At 42.8% G+C, this 20,770-nt stretch overlaps 1 protein-coding gene across 1 annotated transcript in view; it reads left to right on the top strand.

The window, feature by feature from the left end:
* LOC137633336 (cartilage acidic protein 1-like) overlaps positions 1-20,770 on the top strand; it is a 77,131-nt gene that overhangs the window by 704 nt on the left and 55,657 nt on the right. The window contains exons 2-6 of the mRNA XM_068365584.1: positions 2,338-2,471; positions 5,562-5,654; positions 5,945-6,183; positions 13,067-13,166; positions 19,937-20,082. Of these exons, the coding sequence (XP_068221685.1) occupies positions 2,440-2,471; positions 5,562-5,654; positions 5,945-6,183; positions 13,067-13,166; positions 19,937-20,082 (610 nt within the window). The 5' untranslated portion in view covers positions 2,338-2,439. The remainder of the gene's footprint in view (positions 1-2,337; positions 2,472-5,561; positions 5,655-5,944; positions 6,184-13,066; positions 13,167-19,936; positions 20,083-20,770) is intronic.

Genomic DNA, 20,770 nt, shown 5'->3' with positions numbered 1-20,770 from the left:
TCTTAAGGGTTCAAAAAGACAATTAATGATTACATCATGCAAAAAATAACACCTGCCAAAAACAATTGCAAATATCAATATGCATTAACCCATCATCTGTCTCCCAAAATTAAATTATAGAATTAGATAATGAAATGGTGCTCACAATTTATGAAATGGTTCTCACATTTTATTTGATCGATATGGAAGTTATCATGCACCTGTTCTCATTAGTTAAACTGTACAAAGAAAAATAAAATGCCATAATAGTCAGCACTTGGCCATTTCTAATAGCAAATTCCAGTTTGGCTAAAAATTAAATGATCATAAATTAACCAAATAATAAATCACAAAAAAATCACAAGAGGTATAAAAATAGAATAAAAGGTAAATACATGGATATATTTTATATTAAACTAACCCAACCTAACCTAGGATGCCGAGGTCTACTGGCCAGTGTAGAAGGGGATATAATCTAACTCGAGTGACTCAACATGGCTTACATCATAAAATAAAATACTGAGCTGTATCTTAACCTAATCAGATTGAGGGTGTCATAAATTGTAGATTTAGATACTTGTGACCATTTCTGTAACACATCTTGAGCGACCTCTGGAGTAACTAACGGTATTTTAATTTTAATGATATTGTTCTTGTGTTTTACTGTGGTAAGTATCTCGACTGAAAGGTACCAATTCCCTGCCACCTGGTACTTGGGGAACAAGGCATTCAGTAGTACTTAAGAGAGTAAATTTTTATGCTTTTATTTAACCCTTTTACCCCCAAAGGACATACTGGTACGTTTCACAAAAGCCATCCCTTTACCCCCATGGACGTACCGGTACGTCCTTGCAAAAAAATGCTATAAAATTTTTTTTTTTCATATTTTTGATAATTTTTTGAGAAAATTCAGGAATTTTCCAAGAGAATGAGACCAACCTGACCTCTCTATGACAAAAATTAAGGCTGTTAGAGCAATTTAAAAAAAAATATACTGCAAAATGTGTTGGGAATAAAATAACCCCCTGGGGGTTAAGGGTTGGAAATTTCCAAATACAGTAGCCTGGGGGTAAAAGGGTTAATGATCAAGAAGCTCTTACTTTGGAGGGTATAACTATGTGACTTCCAAGTAAGTACTGAAATAATGAATTTTAAAATGAGATTCATCTTTTTACAGTGGATTCTGTTCAATATTCGACATGAAACTGCTGCACTGTCGACCAGCAGCTCTAATACATCCCTGAATCTTCATAAAAGTATACTGTTCATTTTTTATATAGGCTACATTAAATTGAAAATTATAAGGATATGTAAAGGATAAGTTCATCAAATATGATGATTATGACAAAAATTGCATTAAGTTAACTTCTCAAGCAGTTATGAAATTAACCTAGAGATATTTCATTCAGCTACAAAGCAATACTAATGAAATATACAGGTCAGGCAAAGAATACTTCATTTAGGTATTAAGCAAAGCTAGCAAAATAACATGATGGCATAACAGCCCTGTGCCATTAGCATACCACACTGAAATTAGCATGAAAGAAAACTAGGCTAGCTTTTAACTATAAACAAAACTGAACAAAGCAGCTGTTCAAATAAAAAAGGACACTACCGTATTTACAGTACACTGACCGATGTTTAACGTCAAGTGACTGTCTCCATATCAAACACTTTTGCGCTTATATTAATAGTCTAATAAAATATGGAAAGATTAATCCATAGAAAAATTAATGGTAGTAAGAAATTAACCCTTTTACCCCCAGGCTATTTGGAAATTTCCAACTCTTAACCCCCAAGGGGTTATTTTTTTCCCAGCACATTTTGCAGTATATTTTTTTTTAAATTGCTCTAAAAGCCTTAATTTTTGTCATAGAGAGGCCAGGTTAGTCTCATTCTCTTGGAAAATGCCTGAATTTTCTCAAAAAATTATCATGATTATGAAAAAAAAAAATTTTATAGCATTTTTTTGCAAGGACGTACCGGTACGTCCATGGGGGTAAAGGGATGGCTTTTGTGAAATGTACCAGTACGTCCTTTGGGGGTAAAAGGGTTAACATGATGCAAAGCAAAGTTAGTCATAAGCAAAATGAGTATGAAATGAAAAAACCTAGAGCGTAAATGGAATAAATATGCTTGCATTGCACATACATTTTGAATGGTTTTACTTCAGTTGGAGGGCACTTTGAATCCCAGACGTACAGATGACAGGCATGTTCAGAATTTTTCTACATTTAAGTGTGTCTGAAAAATGAGCAACTATATATTAAAGGTTATTATAAAGTCCAATACAACTGTATCAGTTACAAAAGGCTTAAAGAAAAATAAGAAAAATAATAACCTTTACTTTATTTTCAGATGTATAGAAGCAATCATGAGGAAGTGAAGAAAGCTTAACATAATACTTGTATGCAACTGGAAAACTAAAGACTACTGTCACTGGTTCTGAAATACTGAAACATGTTCCAAGAAATAACAGAGGAGGTGTTCAGGTACAGTATTGACTTATTTCTTTAAAACAAAATTTTAAAAATCAGGCTTTACCTCAGTTTAGTGAGATCAGTGTTACTGTATGGACATGAGTCATGGTATGAAAATGAAACAATCTTCAGCAGATTTAAAAGATTTGAGAACAAAGCCCTCAAGGAAATGGGGAGTTAAATGGCAGGACAGGTTTAGAAATGAAACTATAAGAGAGATTACTCGAGTGCCCCATGTGAATGAGATCATGGTGAGGGGTAGATGGAGATGGTTTGGGCATGCTCTTCACACTCCCCAAGAGAGATTAGTACACCAAACATTTAAGTAGGCTCCACAAGGCACTAGAAGACTTGAATGACCCAGGCCTATAAGGCTGAGGCCTGTGAAGGGGAGATAGTGAATGGAGAAGTATTGAATGTTAAGCTCAAGATAGAGATGACTGGCAAAATTTAACTGAGGCCCATTGCGTCAACAGGCGTAGGAGGAAATGATGATGATGATGATGAAAATAAAAAACTCCAACTTTCATATTGGAGTACATAATGGCTGTTGAAGTTTGTTAAGAAGGTTCTTTCAGATTGGGGATTTTGAGGGAGTAGGGGAGATATCCAACACTTGCCTATCTGAAAAATCTCACTTTTTCTTTAGCTGTCATTGAGTCAATAAGTCTCCACAACAGCCTCATGGTTTAAAAACTTAACCTTTGGTTAGTGAAGTGTTTACTATAGTGCCTTTATTACCTTTAATCACCTTGCTTTGGATTTTTTTTTTTTTGGATGTCTGTTCTTAAATGTCAGGTAAAATGCAAAATCAGAATACTGTACACTGTGCCCGGCATGGGGAAAGGTATACTCGAGGTCAGGATGTCCTGGTCTGGTGCCTGAAGAGGTAGACTACCTCGAGTTGGAGAGTTCTTTTGTGAAGATCCTTGCTCTTATCCATGAGTGCAATGGTCTGGGGGGAGGCAACTTTGCCACCTTCATTAGGGAGAACCTCAGTCACTGATCTATACTTCGGTGCTCTTCAAGGCTCGAGGTCCTCTTTGGAGTTGCCATGGTTGGGTCTTGTTGATTTGGCCCTGGATTGAGTTGACAATCAAATCTGCAGATCTGAGATCTTGCTCGAGTGCAGTTGGTCAAGTAAGAATCTCTGGCCCTCCTCCAGGTAGTGTAGGTTCTACACACCAGTTGGCCCATCAGTGTGTGCACTGATGGGGGACTCTCGGTGGTAGGCAGAAAGTATGCCCTTCTTGGCCTCTAATTCGGCCATGGAGGCATCTGCCCTGGCCTCTCTCCAAGCTGTTTCCTGCTGTGACCAATGGTTAGGAGCAGTAATGTAGTGTACTGTACTTCCGAAAGTCAACAAGGTTATCAATCCCAAAGTCTTTGGAGAAGTATTTTACAAGACTCTCGTGCTGGCTGGTGGGAAGGCCGTAACTTTCCTGGCTCACCAGGCAGCAGTAGAATCTTAGCTGACAGCTTTGCAAAACTCTCTGATCCAGCATGTTGTCTCTGGTGTGTCCCAGCCTGCTCCATCAGGATTGAAAGACCCTGCTCCTGTTCTGAGACCACAATCGGCACCACCTGCAACCTATTCCCGGAAAGAGCCAGCCAGCACAGTATTTTAGAGAACCCCAACCCGGTCCTTTCAGAAAGGGTAGCAGTGGGAAGAGGGGAGGGAAAGGCAAACGCTGATACCGACGTTCCCTCTCCCGCTCCCAAGATTAGGGGGATGCTTGTCTTACCACTGAACAACTTGGCAGAGACATGAGGCCGATCCTTGGGTAGCAAGAGTCCCTTTGGACAGTTACTTACTACCTTACTACTCTTTCAGGACTGTCGGCCCCCTATCTCAGTTACCAATAGTTTCCGTTGGATCATCCAATATCGCCGAAAGCCTTAGCCTTGCGGGCAAAGGTTGAAGGATATTGGAGAAGACTGTACTCAAAGTCATTTGAGACAATTCTCAGGCTTCTACAGTTGGCTCTTCCTGGTGGAGAAGGCAACTGGGGGCTGGAGACTGGTCATTGACCTCTCTCCTCTGAACAAGTGTGTTTGTTAAAAATAGTACAGTTTGTGCTGCCTTCCATTAAAGAGGGAGACTATGTTTTCAGTGGATCTGAAGGATACGTACTTTCAAGGGTCTGTTCATCAGTCCTCTCAAAATTACCTCTGCTTCTCCCTCTACGGTATAGTGTATCAGTTCATGACTCTGTGCTTCGGGTTGTGTACAGCTCCCTAGGTGTTCACGAGGGTATTGACTTAGGTAGCCGCTTGGGCCCACTCATGAGTGATACATCTGTTGATGGTACTTATATATTTTCTGTGATAAATTCCATCTTTCTGTATTTCCGAAGTATTTATTTTCCTGAACGATTATGTCAACTCAAAATGGGCTAATTTAAATTACAGTACTGTATTGGGTTTGTTGTTGTAAAATAGATTACCGGTATGTATAAATTCAGTTATAATGTGGCTATGAATTTATCTCATTCTCTAGTATTTTAATATAGTAATTAGTGTACTTTCATATTTGCCAGTCTTATGTGATATCTTGTTTTTTTCATGGCTATTTAATAGTACCTTAAGAGTTGATGTTACTTGATGCAAGTCTTAAACAACATCTTCACTCTCTCTTGCATAGTTAAAGTACAAATTATAATTTGAAGATCAACATGAAATGGCCACCTTAGTATCTGATGTTTGTTATTCATTTATGCTTCAATGTATTCTATTTACTGTACTATATTACTGTACCAGTCTTTTGTAAACCTTTATATAAACTTACATTTTTGTAGTTACGTACTATTGTCTTATCAAAGTAATGAGTGTTCCTACATTTTAACCATCTGGAGACTGGGATATTTGCAATTGATATATATTTTAATGTGTATTAATTTTCTTATGAAAATTAAGAGCAATAAATTTAAACAATGAAAAGTGAGTGATCTTTGTTTTCAGAAGCATACTGATAGGATTTATTTTCACAAATAGGGCCTTCAAAATTTATTTTCCAGAATTAATTGCCTTAGAGAAAGAGAGAGCACACTTGTATTGATTTCTATGTAAAACTTCAAGGAGTTATTTGCTTCTCTCACACAGGGCAAGTCCACAGAGCAATCCCAGGCAACTTAACTATGGGGTTGCGGTTTCAGATGTGGATAATGATGGCCAGCTGGAGATTATCGTCGCAGGGTTAGTATGTGGATATTGAATTTTAACTCTTGATAACTTAGTAAACTTAAGAAAAGTAGTTGTCTAATACTCACTCGCACCATCAACTTTGCCAATAGATCTTGTTACAACAAGATCTATCGGAAAATGTTTATTATGGAGGTGAGTACAGTATCAGAAAACTAGTTTTAAATTCAAATCTATTTAAAATGATTTTAGTCCAAATATATACCCATATATAAATTCTTACTACAATTTTATTGTATTTGTGTTGTTCTGTATTTTAGAGTAGTATATTCTCATTATTTTAGGTATGATGGCCCTAATTTGGTGTTGAAATATGATAAAGAAGAAGGACAGTTAATGAACATAGCTATTGATGACCCAAGGTCCCCATTTTATGCCTTACGAGACGACAAAGGTCATGCCATCGGTGTATGCGCTTGTGACGTTGATGGAGATGGGAAGGAAGAAATCTACTTTTTAAATACAAATGATGCCTACTATGGACTTGCAACCTATTCCGACAAACTGTTTAAATTTAGAAACGGTACATACAAAAAGCACTGTATATTGCTGTATTCCTTTTATTTGAACAGATTTGAAAATGCGGCCTGAGATTTTATACTGATCAATGAATGCAGCAAGCAGAGAAAGAAAATCTTCAGTTTTAAATATTTAACTTAGCCGGTGAATATATAATAGCTGCAACTCTGCGGCTCGACAGAAAACACACTCAAAAAACTCGCGAGCGATCGCTATGAAGGTTGCGGGTGTGCCCACCAGCGCCAACTGTCGGCCAGATACCAGTCTTGCATGTAAACAAACCCTTCAATTCTTCTCTGTCGACGTTGACGACAAGACGTATCAATACTCGCTGTAGAACCTGGAGTTTTCTCAACATATTTGGTGAAGTACTTCATTTTGGTTTGAGCTTTCGCAGTGCAGGTGTTTTATCTTCATCTTAAATCTTGAACTCGTTTTTGGATAGATTTAATTTTTGATGACTAGAGAGAGAGTATGGACTTTCTTTGACTTTTAAATGGCCGACCCTTCCCTTAGACGGAAGTGTGTTTTAGGCTTTTAGCAATTATCTTATCACGTTATAAATTAATTATAGATTTTCCTCTATATATTTTATAGCTCAACCGCCTTTATTAGGCCTCTTCGATTAGCTTTCCATTTATAATAAACATCAAAATAAATTTTAATGTTTTGTTTATATGCGACCTTTCCTGAGAGTAGGCGGTCCTAACTTGGAAACCGAAGTTAAACAACGTTGAGCCCTTTTCAATCGTAAATAACTTTTACAGAGCTAATGATTTAAAACTTATTAAATGAAATATTTTTAGTAAATATTTTATGATAGTTTTTTTCTTTGAATAGTCTTCGTACTGTTTCAAAGATGAACTAACGTTTAGTTTATTTATGCTACGCAGTTTGCGCTCTATCGTTACGATAGAGAGAGAGTATCACGGTTTCACTTTGCAGAAAGAGTAAATCGATTCTGACGTTTTGTTCTTTTTTCTTTCAAAGCTTAAATGTTTTAAAGACTATTTTAAAGGAACTTTTAATTAAAAAACCTTTCAGTTTTTTCCTTTGGTCAAATAACCTGTTTATTGACGAAAGGTAAGTGGGCTCTTCTCTTAGGTGTGAAATCAAGAGAGAGAGAGAGAGAGATAGAGACGGAGAGAGAGAGAGGAGAGAGAACGTTCCGATCTTTATCTCGTCCCAAGCGAGTAACGTTGTTCTCGAGTTACTCTCGTCCCTAGTCTCTGTACGGGGAGAAAGGATAAAACGTTTTTAGTTTTTATTCTCGTCCCAAGGCACTGTACGGTGAGAGATTGAAAACGTAGTTTTGAATGAACTAGTGTTTAGTCTCTTCCCCAGCCACTGATTTTTTTTATCTTAAAATATGTTTACTGTTTTTTTGCTGGTATTAATGTGCTTACATTATACGACTGATTTCGCAATTACAACCTTTTGATGAGGGTAGAATTGCGTGCTTCAGGTAGAAATCAGTTTTATTCATACCTAATGTGAATTGTTAAAAAATTCAATTTCAGTGAAATAAGTGCAAAACAGAAAATCGTAGTGATAAAGTGATATTGGGCAAAGTGTTATCAGTGTTGCGACCGAGGGTTCGTCTGTTCGTGCCTGTCGTTCGCCTAGTCCGGGACCTCTTGCAAGCTCCCAAGTCCAGGGGAGAAGTAATGTCGTACGACTTATGGGTTCGAGAGGCCTTGATCAGCGAACAGACGTTCCCTCTATGGTATCAGGTGTATCTTACCAAGATCACCCCTACCATAAGGCGAGAGAGACAATTTTCTCCTCGTCATCCGAAGGCTTTTCGCATAAGAAACCGTGGAACAAGGTTTCGAGGCCCTTTAAGCGAAAGTCAGTCCTTTCAGGACAGGTCCAGCGTCCTGGTTTTAACTTTTAGGACAGCTCTGACCCTATGCAGTCATCGGAAGACTGCTCGCCGCCTAACAAAACCGTAACACAGACTCCGAGAGTCTTTTTGTAGGCAAGGTTTTGCGGTCACAGACGTTACCCTCGTCTCTTACCGCAACCATTCCCGTTGATCCTAAATGGGTTGTACGGCAAGACATGCAGAATAAGCTTGCCTCCCTTATGGAAGACTATTCTGCCGATAAGTCCGTTGAGCCTAGCCCCTAACGTTCCTTTGTGCGTCCTGTTGACGTTGGCGTAGCCAAGTCACGTCAGTCAGGTTGTTTAGAACCACACTCGATGCGGTCTCGTGTGGATTTTCAGCCACTTTTGGACGTTAGGCCACTTGCTGATGCTCCTGTTGACGTTCAGGACGTTCGCCAACAATCGGAGTTGACTTGTTTTGACGCTGAGCGTCAACCTCCGCATTCTAGAGTTGTTTTGACTGCTCAGTCTAGGCGGTCAAAGCAGTCTCGAGTGGACGCTGTGCGTCCTCACGCACCTGTTGTTGTTGACAGTTCACAGACTGTCAAGCAGTTACATGACGTTGCGTCCTGGTCTCACGCACCTGTTGTTGTTGACAGTTCACAGACTGTCAAGCAGTTACATGACGTTGCGTCCTGGTCCGCTACTAATGCACCAGTGCGTGTGGACTCTGCTTGTAAAGCATTGCCACCACGGTAGGTCTCTCCCTTGCTTGAAACTCGGCTATTGTCGGACAAGGTTCCTTCAGATGAGGAAGTTGCTGTTCCCCCTCCTACTGATATTCCCTTGAGGACTCTGTCAGACGGAGAGGAGCCTAAAGCTGCTTAGCCCTCTATGGACTTTAAATAAATCATGCTGATTTTTAAGGATCTTTGTCCGGATCTTTTTGTAACTGCTGCTCCTTGTTCGCCTAAACGTCAGAGCTTACACTAGGCCTAGCTACTTCGAAGCCGTTGTTTTATAAGCTAGTGCTCTCTCGCTCTTCTATGAGAGCTTTACGTTTGCTAGGCGACTGGTTTATCACCAGGAGGAGTTTGGGGGAGACAGCCTTTGCTTTCCCTTCTTTTAAACTGGCTTATAGAGCGAGAGTCTTATATGACACGAGAGAAGTTCTCGGCTTGGGAGTTCCTGCCTCTGCCCAGATAGACTTCTCAAACCTCATAGACTCTCCCTGGCGCCTGGCCATGAGACGCTCCAAGATTTTACAGGTCGACTTCACAGCTATTTTCGAACCTTTGAAGTTTTGCTGTACAATTATGTCATGCATAAACAAGGCTTTCAGGGATGGCTCCAATGATCTGACAGCCACGTTCTCTGCAGGAACAAGTCCCTCAGGGATGGCTCCATGATTTGGCAGCCATGTTCACTGCAGGAGTACGTAAGAGGCAAGTGCGCTCAATGTGTTCATTGTCAAGACAAACTTCACGATGAAGTCTACCAGGCTGTCTTGACAGCATTTATGGAAGGCGACTGGATGGTCTCTCTCGACCTTCAGGAGGCATACTTCCACATTCCTATACACCCGGATTCCCAACCGTTTCTGAGGTTTGTTTACAGGAATGTGGGGTACCAGTTTCGAGCCCTGTGCTTTGGCCTCAGTCCTGCGCCTCTCGTGTTTACGAGGCTCATGAGGAATGTGGCAAAATCCCTCCATCTATCGGGGATCCGAGCCTCCCTGTACTTGGACGACTACATCGTCCAGTCTTCGCTGTCTGCAGGATCTACATTGGACGTTGAGTCTGGCCAGGGAGTTGGGACTTTTGGTCAACCTAAAAGTCCCAACTGATCCCATCCCAGATTATTCTATATTTGGGGATGGAGATTCGCAGTCAAGCCCTGCTCGAAGTCCAACTAATGCTGAAACGAAACATTTATTCAGTCAGGAGTTGGAACAGTCTCGTAGGGACTCTCTCATCCCTGGAGCAGTTTGTCTCACTAGGGAGACTACACCTTCTGCCTCTCCGGTTCCATCTAGCCTCTCACTGGAACTAGGACAAGACATTAGAGACGGTATCATTCCCAGTCTCCGAACCAGTAAAGGCATGCCTGAAATGGTGGGACAGCAATATCAGTCTGAGAGAGGGACTATCCCTAGCAGTCAAGAACCCAAACCACGTGTTGTCCTCAGACGCGTCGGATTTGGGTTGGGGTGCGACCCTGGACGGTCGGGAATGCTCGGGTCTGTGGACCTCAAGTCAGAAGAGCATGCACATCAACGGCAAGGAGCTATTAGCAGTCCACTTGGCCTTGATGATATTAGAAAGCTTCCTTCGAAACTTAGTGGTAGAGGCAACTCAGACAACACCACAACTTTGGCGTACATCTCCAGGCAAGGAGGCACACACTCCTTCACGCTGCTCGAGATCGCAAGGGACCTTCTCTTATGGTCAAGAATTCGAGGCATCTCCCTGTTGACGAGATTCATCCAGGGGGACTTGAACGTCTTGGCAGACTGTCTCAGTCGGAGGGGTCAGGTGATACCCACGGAATGGACCCTCCACAATGACGTGGGCAAGAGTCTTTGGGCTACTTGGGGTCAACCCACCATAGACCTCTTTGCCTCCTCGTTGACCAAAAGGTTACCAATCTATTGCTCTCCAGTCCTAGATACAGAAGCAATCTACATAGACGCGCTTCTACTGGATTGGTCTTTTCTGGACTTATATGCATTCCCACCATTCAAGATAGTCAACAAGGTACTGCAGAAGTTCGCCTCTCACGAAGGGACAAGGTTGACGTTGGTTGCTACCCTCTGGCCCGCGAGAGAGTGGTGCACCGAGGTACTTCAATGGCTGGTAGACTTTCCAAGAAGTCTTCCTCTAACGGTAGATCTGTTACGTCAGCCCCACGTAAAGAATGTCCATCAAAGCCTCCCCGCTCTTCGTCTGACTTCCTTCAGACTATCGAAAGACTCTCAAGAGCTAGAGGCTTTTCGAAGGAGGCAGCCAGTGCGATTGCAAGAGCTAGGAGAGCTTCTACCATTAGAGTATACCAGTCGAAGTGGGAAGTCTTTCGAGACTGGTGCAAGTCAGCATCTGTGTCCTCGTCCAGTACCTCTGTAGCCCAAATCGCAGATTTTCTTTTACATCTGAGAAAGGTTCACTCCCTTTCAGCTCCCACGATTAAGGGCTACAGGAGCATGTTGGCTTCGGTCTTTCGACATAGAGGCTTAGATCTTTCCAACAATAAAGATCTCCAAGATCTCCTTAAGTCTTTCGAGACCTCTAAGGAACGTCGTTTGGCAACTCCTGGATGGAACTTAGACGTGGTCCTAAGGTTCCTCATGTCAGACAGGTTTGAGCCATTACATTCAGCCTCCCTGAAGGATCTCACCCTCAAGACACTTTTCCTAGTGTGCTTGGCTTCGGCTAAAAGGGTCAATGAACTTCATGCCTTCAGTAAGAACATCGGCTTTTCTACAGAAAAAAGCCACTTGTTCACTTCAACTTGGTTTCCTGGCCAAAAATGAACTGCCTTCTCGTCCTTGGCCTAAATCCTTTGATATTCCTTGCTTATCAGAGATCGTAGGCAACGAACTGGAAAGAGTATTATGTCCTGTTAGAGCTCTTAAGTTCGATTTAGCTCGTACTAAGTCATTACGAGGGAAATCTGAGGCATTATGGTGTTCAGTTAAGAAACCTTCATTGCCTATGTCAAAGAATGCTTTGTCATATTTTATCAGATTTTTTTAATACGAGAAGCTCATTCTCACTTGAATGAGAAAGACCGATGTTTGCTTAAGGTTAAGACGCACGAAGTTAGAGATATAGCAACCTCCGTGGCCTTCAAGCAAAATAAATCTCTGCAAAGTATTATGGACGCGACTTTTTGGAGAAGCAAGTCAGTGTTCGCGTCATTTTACTTAAAAGATGTCCAGACTCTTTACGAGGACTGCTACACACTGGGTCCATTCGTTGCAGCGAGTGCAGTAGTGGGTGAGGGTTCTACCACTACACTTCCCTAATTCCAATATCCTTTTAATCTGTCTCTTGAAATGTTTTTAATATTGTTTTATGGGTTGTTCGGAAGGCTAAGAAGCCTTTCGCATCCTGGTTGATTTGGCGGGTGGTCAAAGTCATTTCTTGAGAGCGCCCAGATTAGGGGTTTGATGAGGTCCTGTTGTATGGGTTGCAACCCTTGATACTTCAGCTCCTGGGAGTCTTTCAGCATCCTAAGAGGATCGCTGGGCTTCGTGAGGAAGACAGACTTACAAGGCAGAGTAATCGTCTAAGTCAACTTCCTTACCAGGTACCTATATATTTTGGTTTTGTTATATTGATAACTGTCAAAATGAAAAAACTCTTAGCTTATACACTGTAAACTTAATTAACTCTGGTCTCTACCCACCGCCTTGGGTGTGAATCAGCTATTATATATTCACCGGCTAAGTTAAATATTTAAAAATTATATTTTAATTATAAAATAAATTTTTGAATATACTTACCCGGTGAATATATAAATTAAATGACCCTCCCTTCCTCCCCAATAGAGACGCAGCGGGACGAGAAGAATTGAAGGGTTTGTTTACATGCAAGAGTGGTATCTGGCCGACAGTTGGCGCTGGTGGGCACACCCGCAACCTTCATAGCGATCGCTCGCGAGTTTTTTGAGTGTGTTTTCTGTCGAGCCGCAGAGTTGCAGCTATTATATATTCACCGGGTAAGTATATTCAAAAATTTATTTTATAATTAAAATATCATTTTACGCTCTCTCATTTGTATTAGTTCAAATTAAGTTCCAGAAATTATTACTTGTGATTGTGCTCCTGTTTTATTCCCAAGCACAATAAACAATAAATTGTTTTTTTATGCAGGTTTACAGCTATCAGTATTATTTTAACTTGCTGCATATTCATATACAATAAATTAAAAATAAATGAATATGTTTCAGATTTATTTTAAAGTATGTAATTGTTTTAGCTTCTATGGAAATTAATATTTTTTTAAAGTTAATTTTCATTGGTTGCAAAAGAATTTTGATTTTACAAATCTTAACAGGCCGGTATGTGGATATTTTATCAGATGAAGTAAATGAAAATATTGCAAGCTTTTTTGCTGGACGATCAGTTGCTTGTGTTGATCGTAAAGGAACAGGGAGGTAAGTGACGTGTTTGATGTTAAATGTGTTAAGTGGTAATTGTGTCAAATTATCTTTTTTTCATTATGCAATAATTCACTTGCTGAATCAAATATTCATTTAGTAAATCATGTCATATTGGATTCCCTGTTCTAGCCTTAACAGGAAAGTCCTTGGTTTTTCCTTTGTCAAAATTCCTTTGTCAAAATTCCTTTGACAAAATTTCTTTTTAAATATTAAACTTAGCCGGTGAATATATAATAGCTGACGTCTCCGACGGCTCGACAGATTCCAAAAACTCGCGAGCGAGCGCCGTGAAGGTTGCGGGTGTGACCACCAGCGCCGACTATCGGCCAGATACCGCATATACTTGTCAATTTCTCCAGTTCTTCTCTGTAGGTCTTGTCGACAAGTTGGTTCCGCTCGCTTTATGACCTCGAGTTTTCGACCGAATTGGTGAAGTACTTTATTTTGGTTGTTTATTGGCTTTCGCTGTGTTGGTGTTTTCTTCAATTAAACTCTTGAAACCTTTTTTTTGGCTGGTGTTTATTGTTGATGAATTTGGTTTTGACTTGGATTTTCTCTGATTGTTCAAAATGGCTGACCCTTCTCCTGTATATCGCAAGTGTGCGAGGGATTGTAACAAACGTCTTCCCAAGGCCTCTATCGACCCTCATACTGTTTGTTCTAATTGCCGGGGTAAATCCTGCCAATTAGGAGATCGGTGTCAGGAGTGCGTGGTCTTGTCGGAATTCGAATGGCTTGAGTATGACAAATATACTCGTAAGCTTGAGAGAGATAGGGTGAGGAGAAGCTCCTCTAGATCTTTGGAATTTTCCTCCTCCCATGCCCCTGAACCTAATCCTTCCCCTGTAGTAGTTGTTCCTGAACCCCCTACTAGCACTCATGAACCGTCCATGCAGGATATGTTTTTAGCGATTCAAGCATTAGGCGAAAAAGTTGAGTCCTTAGCATCGGACAGAAACCAACTTATGTCAGATGTTAAGTTGTTGAAGTGTCAGAGTGGTAAAACAGAAAATCTAAGTGATAAAGTGATAAGTGCGCAAAATGTGTTTAGTGTTGCGACCGAGGGTTCGTCTGTTCGTGCTTGTCGCTCCCCTAGTCCGAGACCTCTTTCAGGCTCCCCTGCACCAGGGAGAAGTAATGTCGTAGGACTTAAGGGGGCGAGAGGCGTAAACCAACGTACAGACGTTCCCTCTTTGGTATCGGACGTTTCTCGTCAAGATCGTCCTTACCATAAGATGGGTGAGACTAAGTTCTCCTCGTCCTCCGAAGACTTATCGCACAAGAAACCTTGGCGCAAGGTTTCTAGACCCTTGAAGCGAAAGTCAGTCCCTTCAGGACAGGTCCAGCGTCCTGGCTGTAGCCATTGGGGCAGCTCTGACCTTTTGCAGTCGTCGGATGACTGTTCGCCTGTTAAGCGCAAGCGTAACACGGGGTCCGAGGGTCTCGGTAGAGGCAATGTTTTGCCAACGCAGACGTTACCGACGTCACGGCCCGTTCCGACTCCCGTTGATCCGAAGTGGGTTGTCCTGCGGGACATGCAGTCTAAGCTTGCATCCCTTATGGAAGAGTATGACTTTGATCAGGTTCGTGATGATCCTTTGCTTGCGAGTCGCCAGTGCGCTGAACGTGACTCTGGCCTTCAGCCGCCTAAACGAGTGTTTTCTCGTCCGTTTGACGTTAGTGCTAACGTTTCTAGTGTTTTGAAACGCGATGCTAGTCTTGTGCCTAGTCATTCACGTCAGTCACGTTGCCTCGACGTGACGTTGAGCGTCGGTCACTGCAGTCGGAGGTTGTTTTGCCTGCTCAGACTCTGTAGTCAGTGCAGGTCCGACGTGACGTCGAGCGTCAATCAACTTCAGCTGTTGTTGTTGATCAGTCACAAGACTTTCAGTCCTTTCAGCAGCGACGTGACGTCGTTTCCTCTTCTGCTGCTGCTGCTCCGTTGCTGGTTGACATTGCCTGTCAAGCGTTGCCGCCTCAGCATGTCTCTCCGTATCATGAGACTCGGCAGTTGTCGGACGAAGTTCCGTCAGATGAGGAAGTCGCTGATCCCCTTCCAACTGATATACCTTTGGGGACTTTGTCAGATGGAGAGGAGCCTAGAGTTGCTCAGCCCTCTCTTGATTTTAAAAAGATCATGCTGATTTTTAAGGAACTGTTTCCTGACCATTTTGTGACTGCTGCTCCTCATTCGCCTCCGTCAGAGTTTACACTAGGCCTAGCTACTTCGATGCCGTCATTTACTAAGCTAGTGCTCTCTCGCTCTTCTAAGAGAGCTTTGCGTTTACTAGGCGACTGGTTGATCACCAGGAGGAGTTTGGGGAAGACAGCCTTTGCTTTCCCCCCTTTTAAACTGGCTTCTAGAGCGAGCGTCTGGTATGACACGGGAGAAGTTCTCGGCTTGGGAGTTCCTGCCTCTGCCCAGGGAGACTTCTCAAGCCTCGTAGACTCTCCCCGTCGCCTGGCCATGAGACGCTCAGAAGTTTGCTGGTCCTCTTCGGACCTTGATCATCTCCTCAAAGGGGTTTACAGGGCCTTCGAAGTTTTTAACTTCTTGGATTGGTCGCTGGGAGCCTTGAGCAGGAAGATCTCTTCGGCCGACCGTGATGTATCCGTGTTAATTATGTCCTGCATGGACAAAGCTATCCGTGATGGCTCTAATGAGCTCGCTGCTACCTTTACGGCAGGAGTCCTTAAGAAGAGGGAGACTCTTTGTTCGTTCCTTTCGGCAGGAGTAACTCCCTGTCAAAGGTCAGAGCTTCTCTTTGCTCCGTTGTCATCTGCCTTGTTCCCTCAGCAGTTGATTAAGGATATTGCAGCTTCTCTGGTGCAGAAGGATACCCACGACTTGATGGCTACGTCGGCGCGTAAGGCTGCTCCTTCATCATCTTATGTCGTAAGACCCAAGCTCGATACTCCAGCAACGAAGTTTATCCCGCCCTTTCGTGGCAGAGCCCCCAGTAAGGGAGGCGCTCGTGCCGATAGTAAGAGAGGCAAGAGGAGAGGATCTAAGTCCTTCCGTGGCAGAGTCTGACTGCCCACGTCCTCAGACAGCGGTAGGGGCCAGACTGAACAACTTCTGGTAGGCCTGGGAGAAGAGGGGTGCAGACCGGGAGTCTGTGTTGTTGCTAAAGGAAGGGTACAAAATACCTTTTGTACGGAGACCTCCTCTGGTAAAAGTTCCTATAGACCTCTCTCCCAGGTATCGAGAGGAGTCAAGGAGACAGGCACTACAGCTGCAGGTGTCTCAGTTGCTAGAGAAGGGAGCGGTGGTGAAAGTCTCGGACCTTCAATCACCGGGATTTTACAACCATCTCTTCCTAGTACCAAAGCATACAGGAGGTTGGAGGCCGGTGCTGGATGTCAGTGCGCTCAACGTTTTTGTTGTCAAAACAAAATTTACGATGGAGACCACCAAGTCCGTCCTAGCAGCAGTCAGAGAGGGAGACTGGATGGTCTCTCTCGACCTGCAGGATGCGTACTTCCACATTCCTATACACCCGGATTCTCAACCGTATCTGAGGTTTGTATACAGGAATGTGGTGTACCAATTCCGAGCACTGTGCTTCGGCCTCAGCCCTGCTCCTCTTGTTTTTACGAGGCTCATGAGAAATGTGGCAAAATTTCTACATTTATCAGGGATTCGAGCCTCCCTGTACCTGGACGACTGGCTGCTCAGAGCGTCGTCCCGTCATCGCTGTCTGCAGGACCTTCAATGGACGTTGGATCTTGCAAAGGAGTTGGGACTGTTGGTAAACATAGAGAAGTCTCAGCTGACTCCCTCCCAAACGATTCTCTATTTGGGGATGGAGATTCACAGTCTAGCTTTTCGGGCTTTTCCGTCTGCCACCAGGATAGAGCAAGCCTTGCTCAAAGTCCGCCTCATGCTGAGAAAAGACCATTGCTCTGTGAGAAGTTGGATGAGCCTCCTAGGGACGCTGTCATCCCTGGAACAATTTATCTCTCTAGGGAGACTTCACCTACGCCCTCTCCAGTTCCATCTAGACTCCCATTGGAACAAGAACAAGACTTTGGAGGCGGTCTCGATCCCGATCTCCGAACCAGTAAAGACGTGCCTGAACTGGTGGGACAGCAATATAAGTCTTCGAGAGGGTCTGTCCCTGGCGGTCAAGAACCCAAACCACGTGTTATTTTCAGACGCGTCGGATTTGGGTTGGGGAGCGACTCTGGACGGTCTGGAATGTTCGGGTCTTTGGACGTCAGATCAGAGGAGCCTTCACATCAACTGCAAGGAGCTGTTGGCTGTTCACTTGGCCTTGACGAGTTTCGAGAGTCTTCTCCGAAACAAGGTGGTAGAAGTGAATGCGGACAACACCACAGCCTTGGCGTACATCTCCAAGCAAGGAGGCACTCACTCCCACACACTGTTCGTCATCGCAAGGGACCTCCTCATCTGGTGAAAAGATCGAGGCATCTCACTGTTGACGAGGTTCGTCCAGGGGAAATTGAACGTCTTGGTGGACTGTCTCAGTCGGAGAGGTCAGGTGATCCCTACAGAATGGACCCTCCACAAGGACGTGTGCAAGAGTCTTTGGATGACTTGGGGTCAGCCCACCATAGACCTCTTTGCGACCTCACTGACCAAAAGGCTCCCGACCTATTGCTCTCCAGTCCCAGATCCAGAGGCAGCCCACATAGATGCCTTTCTGTTGGACTGGTCTCACATGGACGCTTACGCATTTCCGCCGTTCAAGATCATCAACAAGGTTTTGCAGAAGTTCGCCTCTCACGAAGGGACAAGGTTGATGTTGGTTGCTCCCCTCTGGCCCACGAGAGAGTGGTTCACAGAGGTACTTCAATGGCTGGTAGACGTTCCAAGGAGTCTGCCTTTACGGATGGATCTCTTACGGCAGCCCCACGTAAGGAGTCTTCATCAAAGCCTCCCCGCGCTTCGTCTGACTGCCTTCAGACTATCGAAAGACTCTCAAGAGCTCGAGGATTTTCGAAGGAGGCAGCCAGAGCGATCGCGAGGGCTAGGAGATTATCTACTATCAAGGTCTACCAGTCGAAGTGGGAGGTCTTTAGAGAGTGGTGCAAGTCCTCCTCTATTTCCTCTTCCAGTACCTCTGTAGCCCAAATTGCGGACTTTCTCCTGCATCTGAGAAATGTTCGCTCCCTCTCTGCTCCCACTATTAAGGGCTACAGGAGCATGTTGGCGTCTGTTTTCAGACATAGAGGCTTGGATCTGTCAAATAACAAAGATCTCCAAGATCTCCTTAAGTCCTTCGAGACCTCTAAGGAGCGTCGTATGTCAACTCCCGCTTGGAACTTAGACGTGGTCCTAAGGTTCCTAATGTCAGACAGGTTTGAGCCATTGCATTCAGCCTCCCTGAAGGATCTCACCCTCAAGACGCTTTTTTTGGTGTGCTTGGCTTCGGCTAAAAGGGTCAGTGAGATCCATGCTTTTAGTAAGAACATCGGCTTCTCTACAAATAAAGCTACATGTTCGCTTCAACTGGGTTTTTTGGCCAAGAACGAACTGCCTTCTCGTCCTTGGCCTACATCTTTTGAAATACCTAGTCTGTCAGAAATCGTAGGCGACGAAGTTGAAAGAGTACTGTGCCCCGTTAGAGCTCTTAAGTTTTACTTAGCTCGAACTAAACCATTACGAGGTGGTTCTGAGGCCTTATGGTGCTCCGTTAAGAAGCCCTCATTGCCCATGTCTAAAAATGTGTTATCGTACTTTATTAGATTTTTAATCCGGGAGGCACATTCTTATTTAAATGAGAAAGATCGTTGTTTGCTTAAGGTCAAGACGCACGAAGTGAGAGCGATAGCAACTTCGGTGGCTTTTAAGCAAAACAGGTCTCTGCGAAGTATTATGGACGCGACCTTTTGGAGGAGCAAGTCGGTGTTCGCTTCATTTTACTTAAAAGACGTCCAGACTCTTTATGAGGACTGCTACACCCTGGGTCCATTCGTTGCAGCGAGTGCAGTAGTGGGTGAGGGTTCTACCACTACATTCCCTTAATCCCAATTTCCTTTTAATCTTCCCTTGAAATGTTTTTAATCTTGTCTTGGGTTGTACGGAAGACTAGGAAGTCTTTCGCATCCTTTTTGATTTGGCGGGTGGTCAAATGTCGTTTCTTGAGAGCGCCCAGATTAAGGGTATTGATGAGGTCCTGTTATAAGGGTGTTCGCCCTGGATATAACAGCTCCTGGGAGTCTTTCAGCATCCTGAGAGGATGGCTGGGCTTCGTGAGGAAAGCGGACTAATGAGGCAGAGTAATCGTCAGAGTCAGCTTCCTTACCAGGTACCTATACTTAAGTTGGTTTTTTATGAAATAATTGTCAAAAAACTCTTGAGCATATACGCCTTTATTGTATTAATACTGGTCTCTACCCACCACCATGGGTGTGAATCAGCTATTATATATTCACCGGCTAAGTTTAATATTTAAAAATGATATTTTGATTATAAAATAAATTTTTGAATATACTTACCCGGTGAATATATGAATTAAAGGCCCTCCCTTCCTCCCCGATAGAGACCCAGCGGACTGAGAAGAACTGCAGATATTGACAAGTATATGCGGTATCTGGCCGATAGTCGGCGCTGGTGGTCACACCCGCAACCTTCACGGCGATCGCTCGCGAGTTTTTGGAATCTGTCGATCCGTCGGAGACGTCAGCTATTATATATTCACCGGGTAAGTATATTCAAAAATTTATTTTATAATCAAAATATCATTTTTATGTAATTTATGCAACTACAGGAATAGAATATTTCTTTTTCTTGCAAGGTATGCCATTTACCTTGCAAATTATGCAAATGGTCGTATTGGAGCTCACTCGCTTATTGAAATGGATGAAAGTCGCAGCAATGTATCTAAAGGAATGATAGCTCTGAGGAATGTTGCTGAAGAAGCAGGAGTTGAAAAATTAACAGGTAAAGTAATCAAATGATTTAATTTATTTTTCTATGGTGGAACTTCATTCATAATTTTGAATTCTTTGCACTTGTAGTTTGTCATTTCTCAAGATATTCTGCAATAGAACCAGACAAAATACAATGGCTTTAATTCTCACTGCTATCTTATGCAATGAAGGTGCTAAAGGTTATGGAAGTAGGGATAACAAAGAAAAGATTTATCTCTCTACTTTAAAATAAAACTTGCTATACAGCAAAAATTTTTCATTATGCTTACTGAATTTTTGTACATTGAAATCCAGCTCTTAGGTAGATGTTCATTAGATGAATATACTGTACAGTAGAACATCGGGTTATGATTAACTTTGAATACGAGCAAATCAGGATACGAGCTTACACATTTGAATTGGGTTATGAGTATTGCATTGCCCTGGGAGCCAAAATTCTGTTGTAAGGACATTTTTCGTGGACAAGTACTGTATGAATGAGACTACCATGTGATGCAGAAAATTTTATATAAGTTAATACATGTTTCTATAAATAATATATTGTATACAGTATTATATTACATTTTGTGTGTGTATGCATTGTTTTTAAAGTAGGCCTATGTTTAAAAAATTGGACATGGGTCCTTGGCAACATTTTCTTTCATTAGTTTTCTTATAGAGAAGGGGACACATGATAGTTTTTAAAGAAGGAAAATGAA

This window comes from Palaemon carinicauda, chromosome 42, assembly GCF_036898095.1.
Source record: "Palaemon carinicauda isolate YSFRI2023 chromosome 42, ASM3689809v2, whole genome shotgun sequence".
NCBI classification, from domain to species: Eukaryota; Metazoa; Arthropoda; class Malacostraca; order Decapoda; family Palaemonidae; genus Palaemon; species Palaemon carinicauda.
Note: the sequence above shows the minus strand (reverse complement) of the source record. Positions and strands in the feature narration are given on the sequence as shown.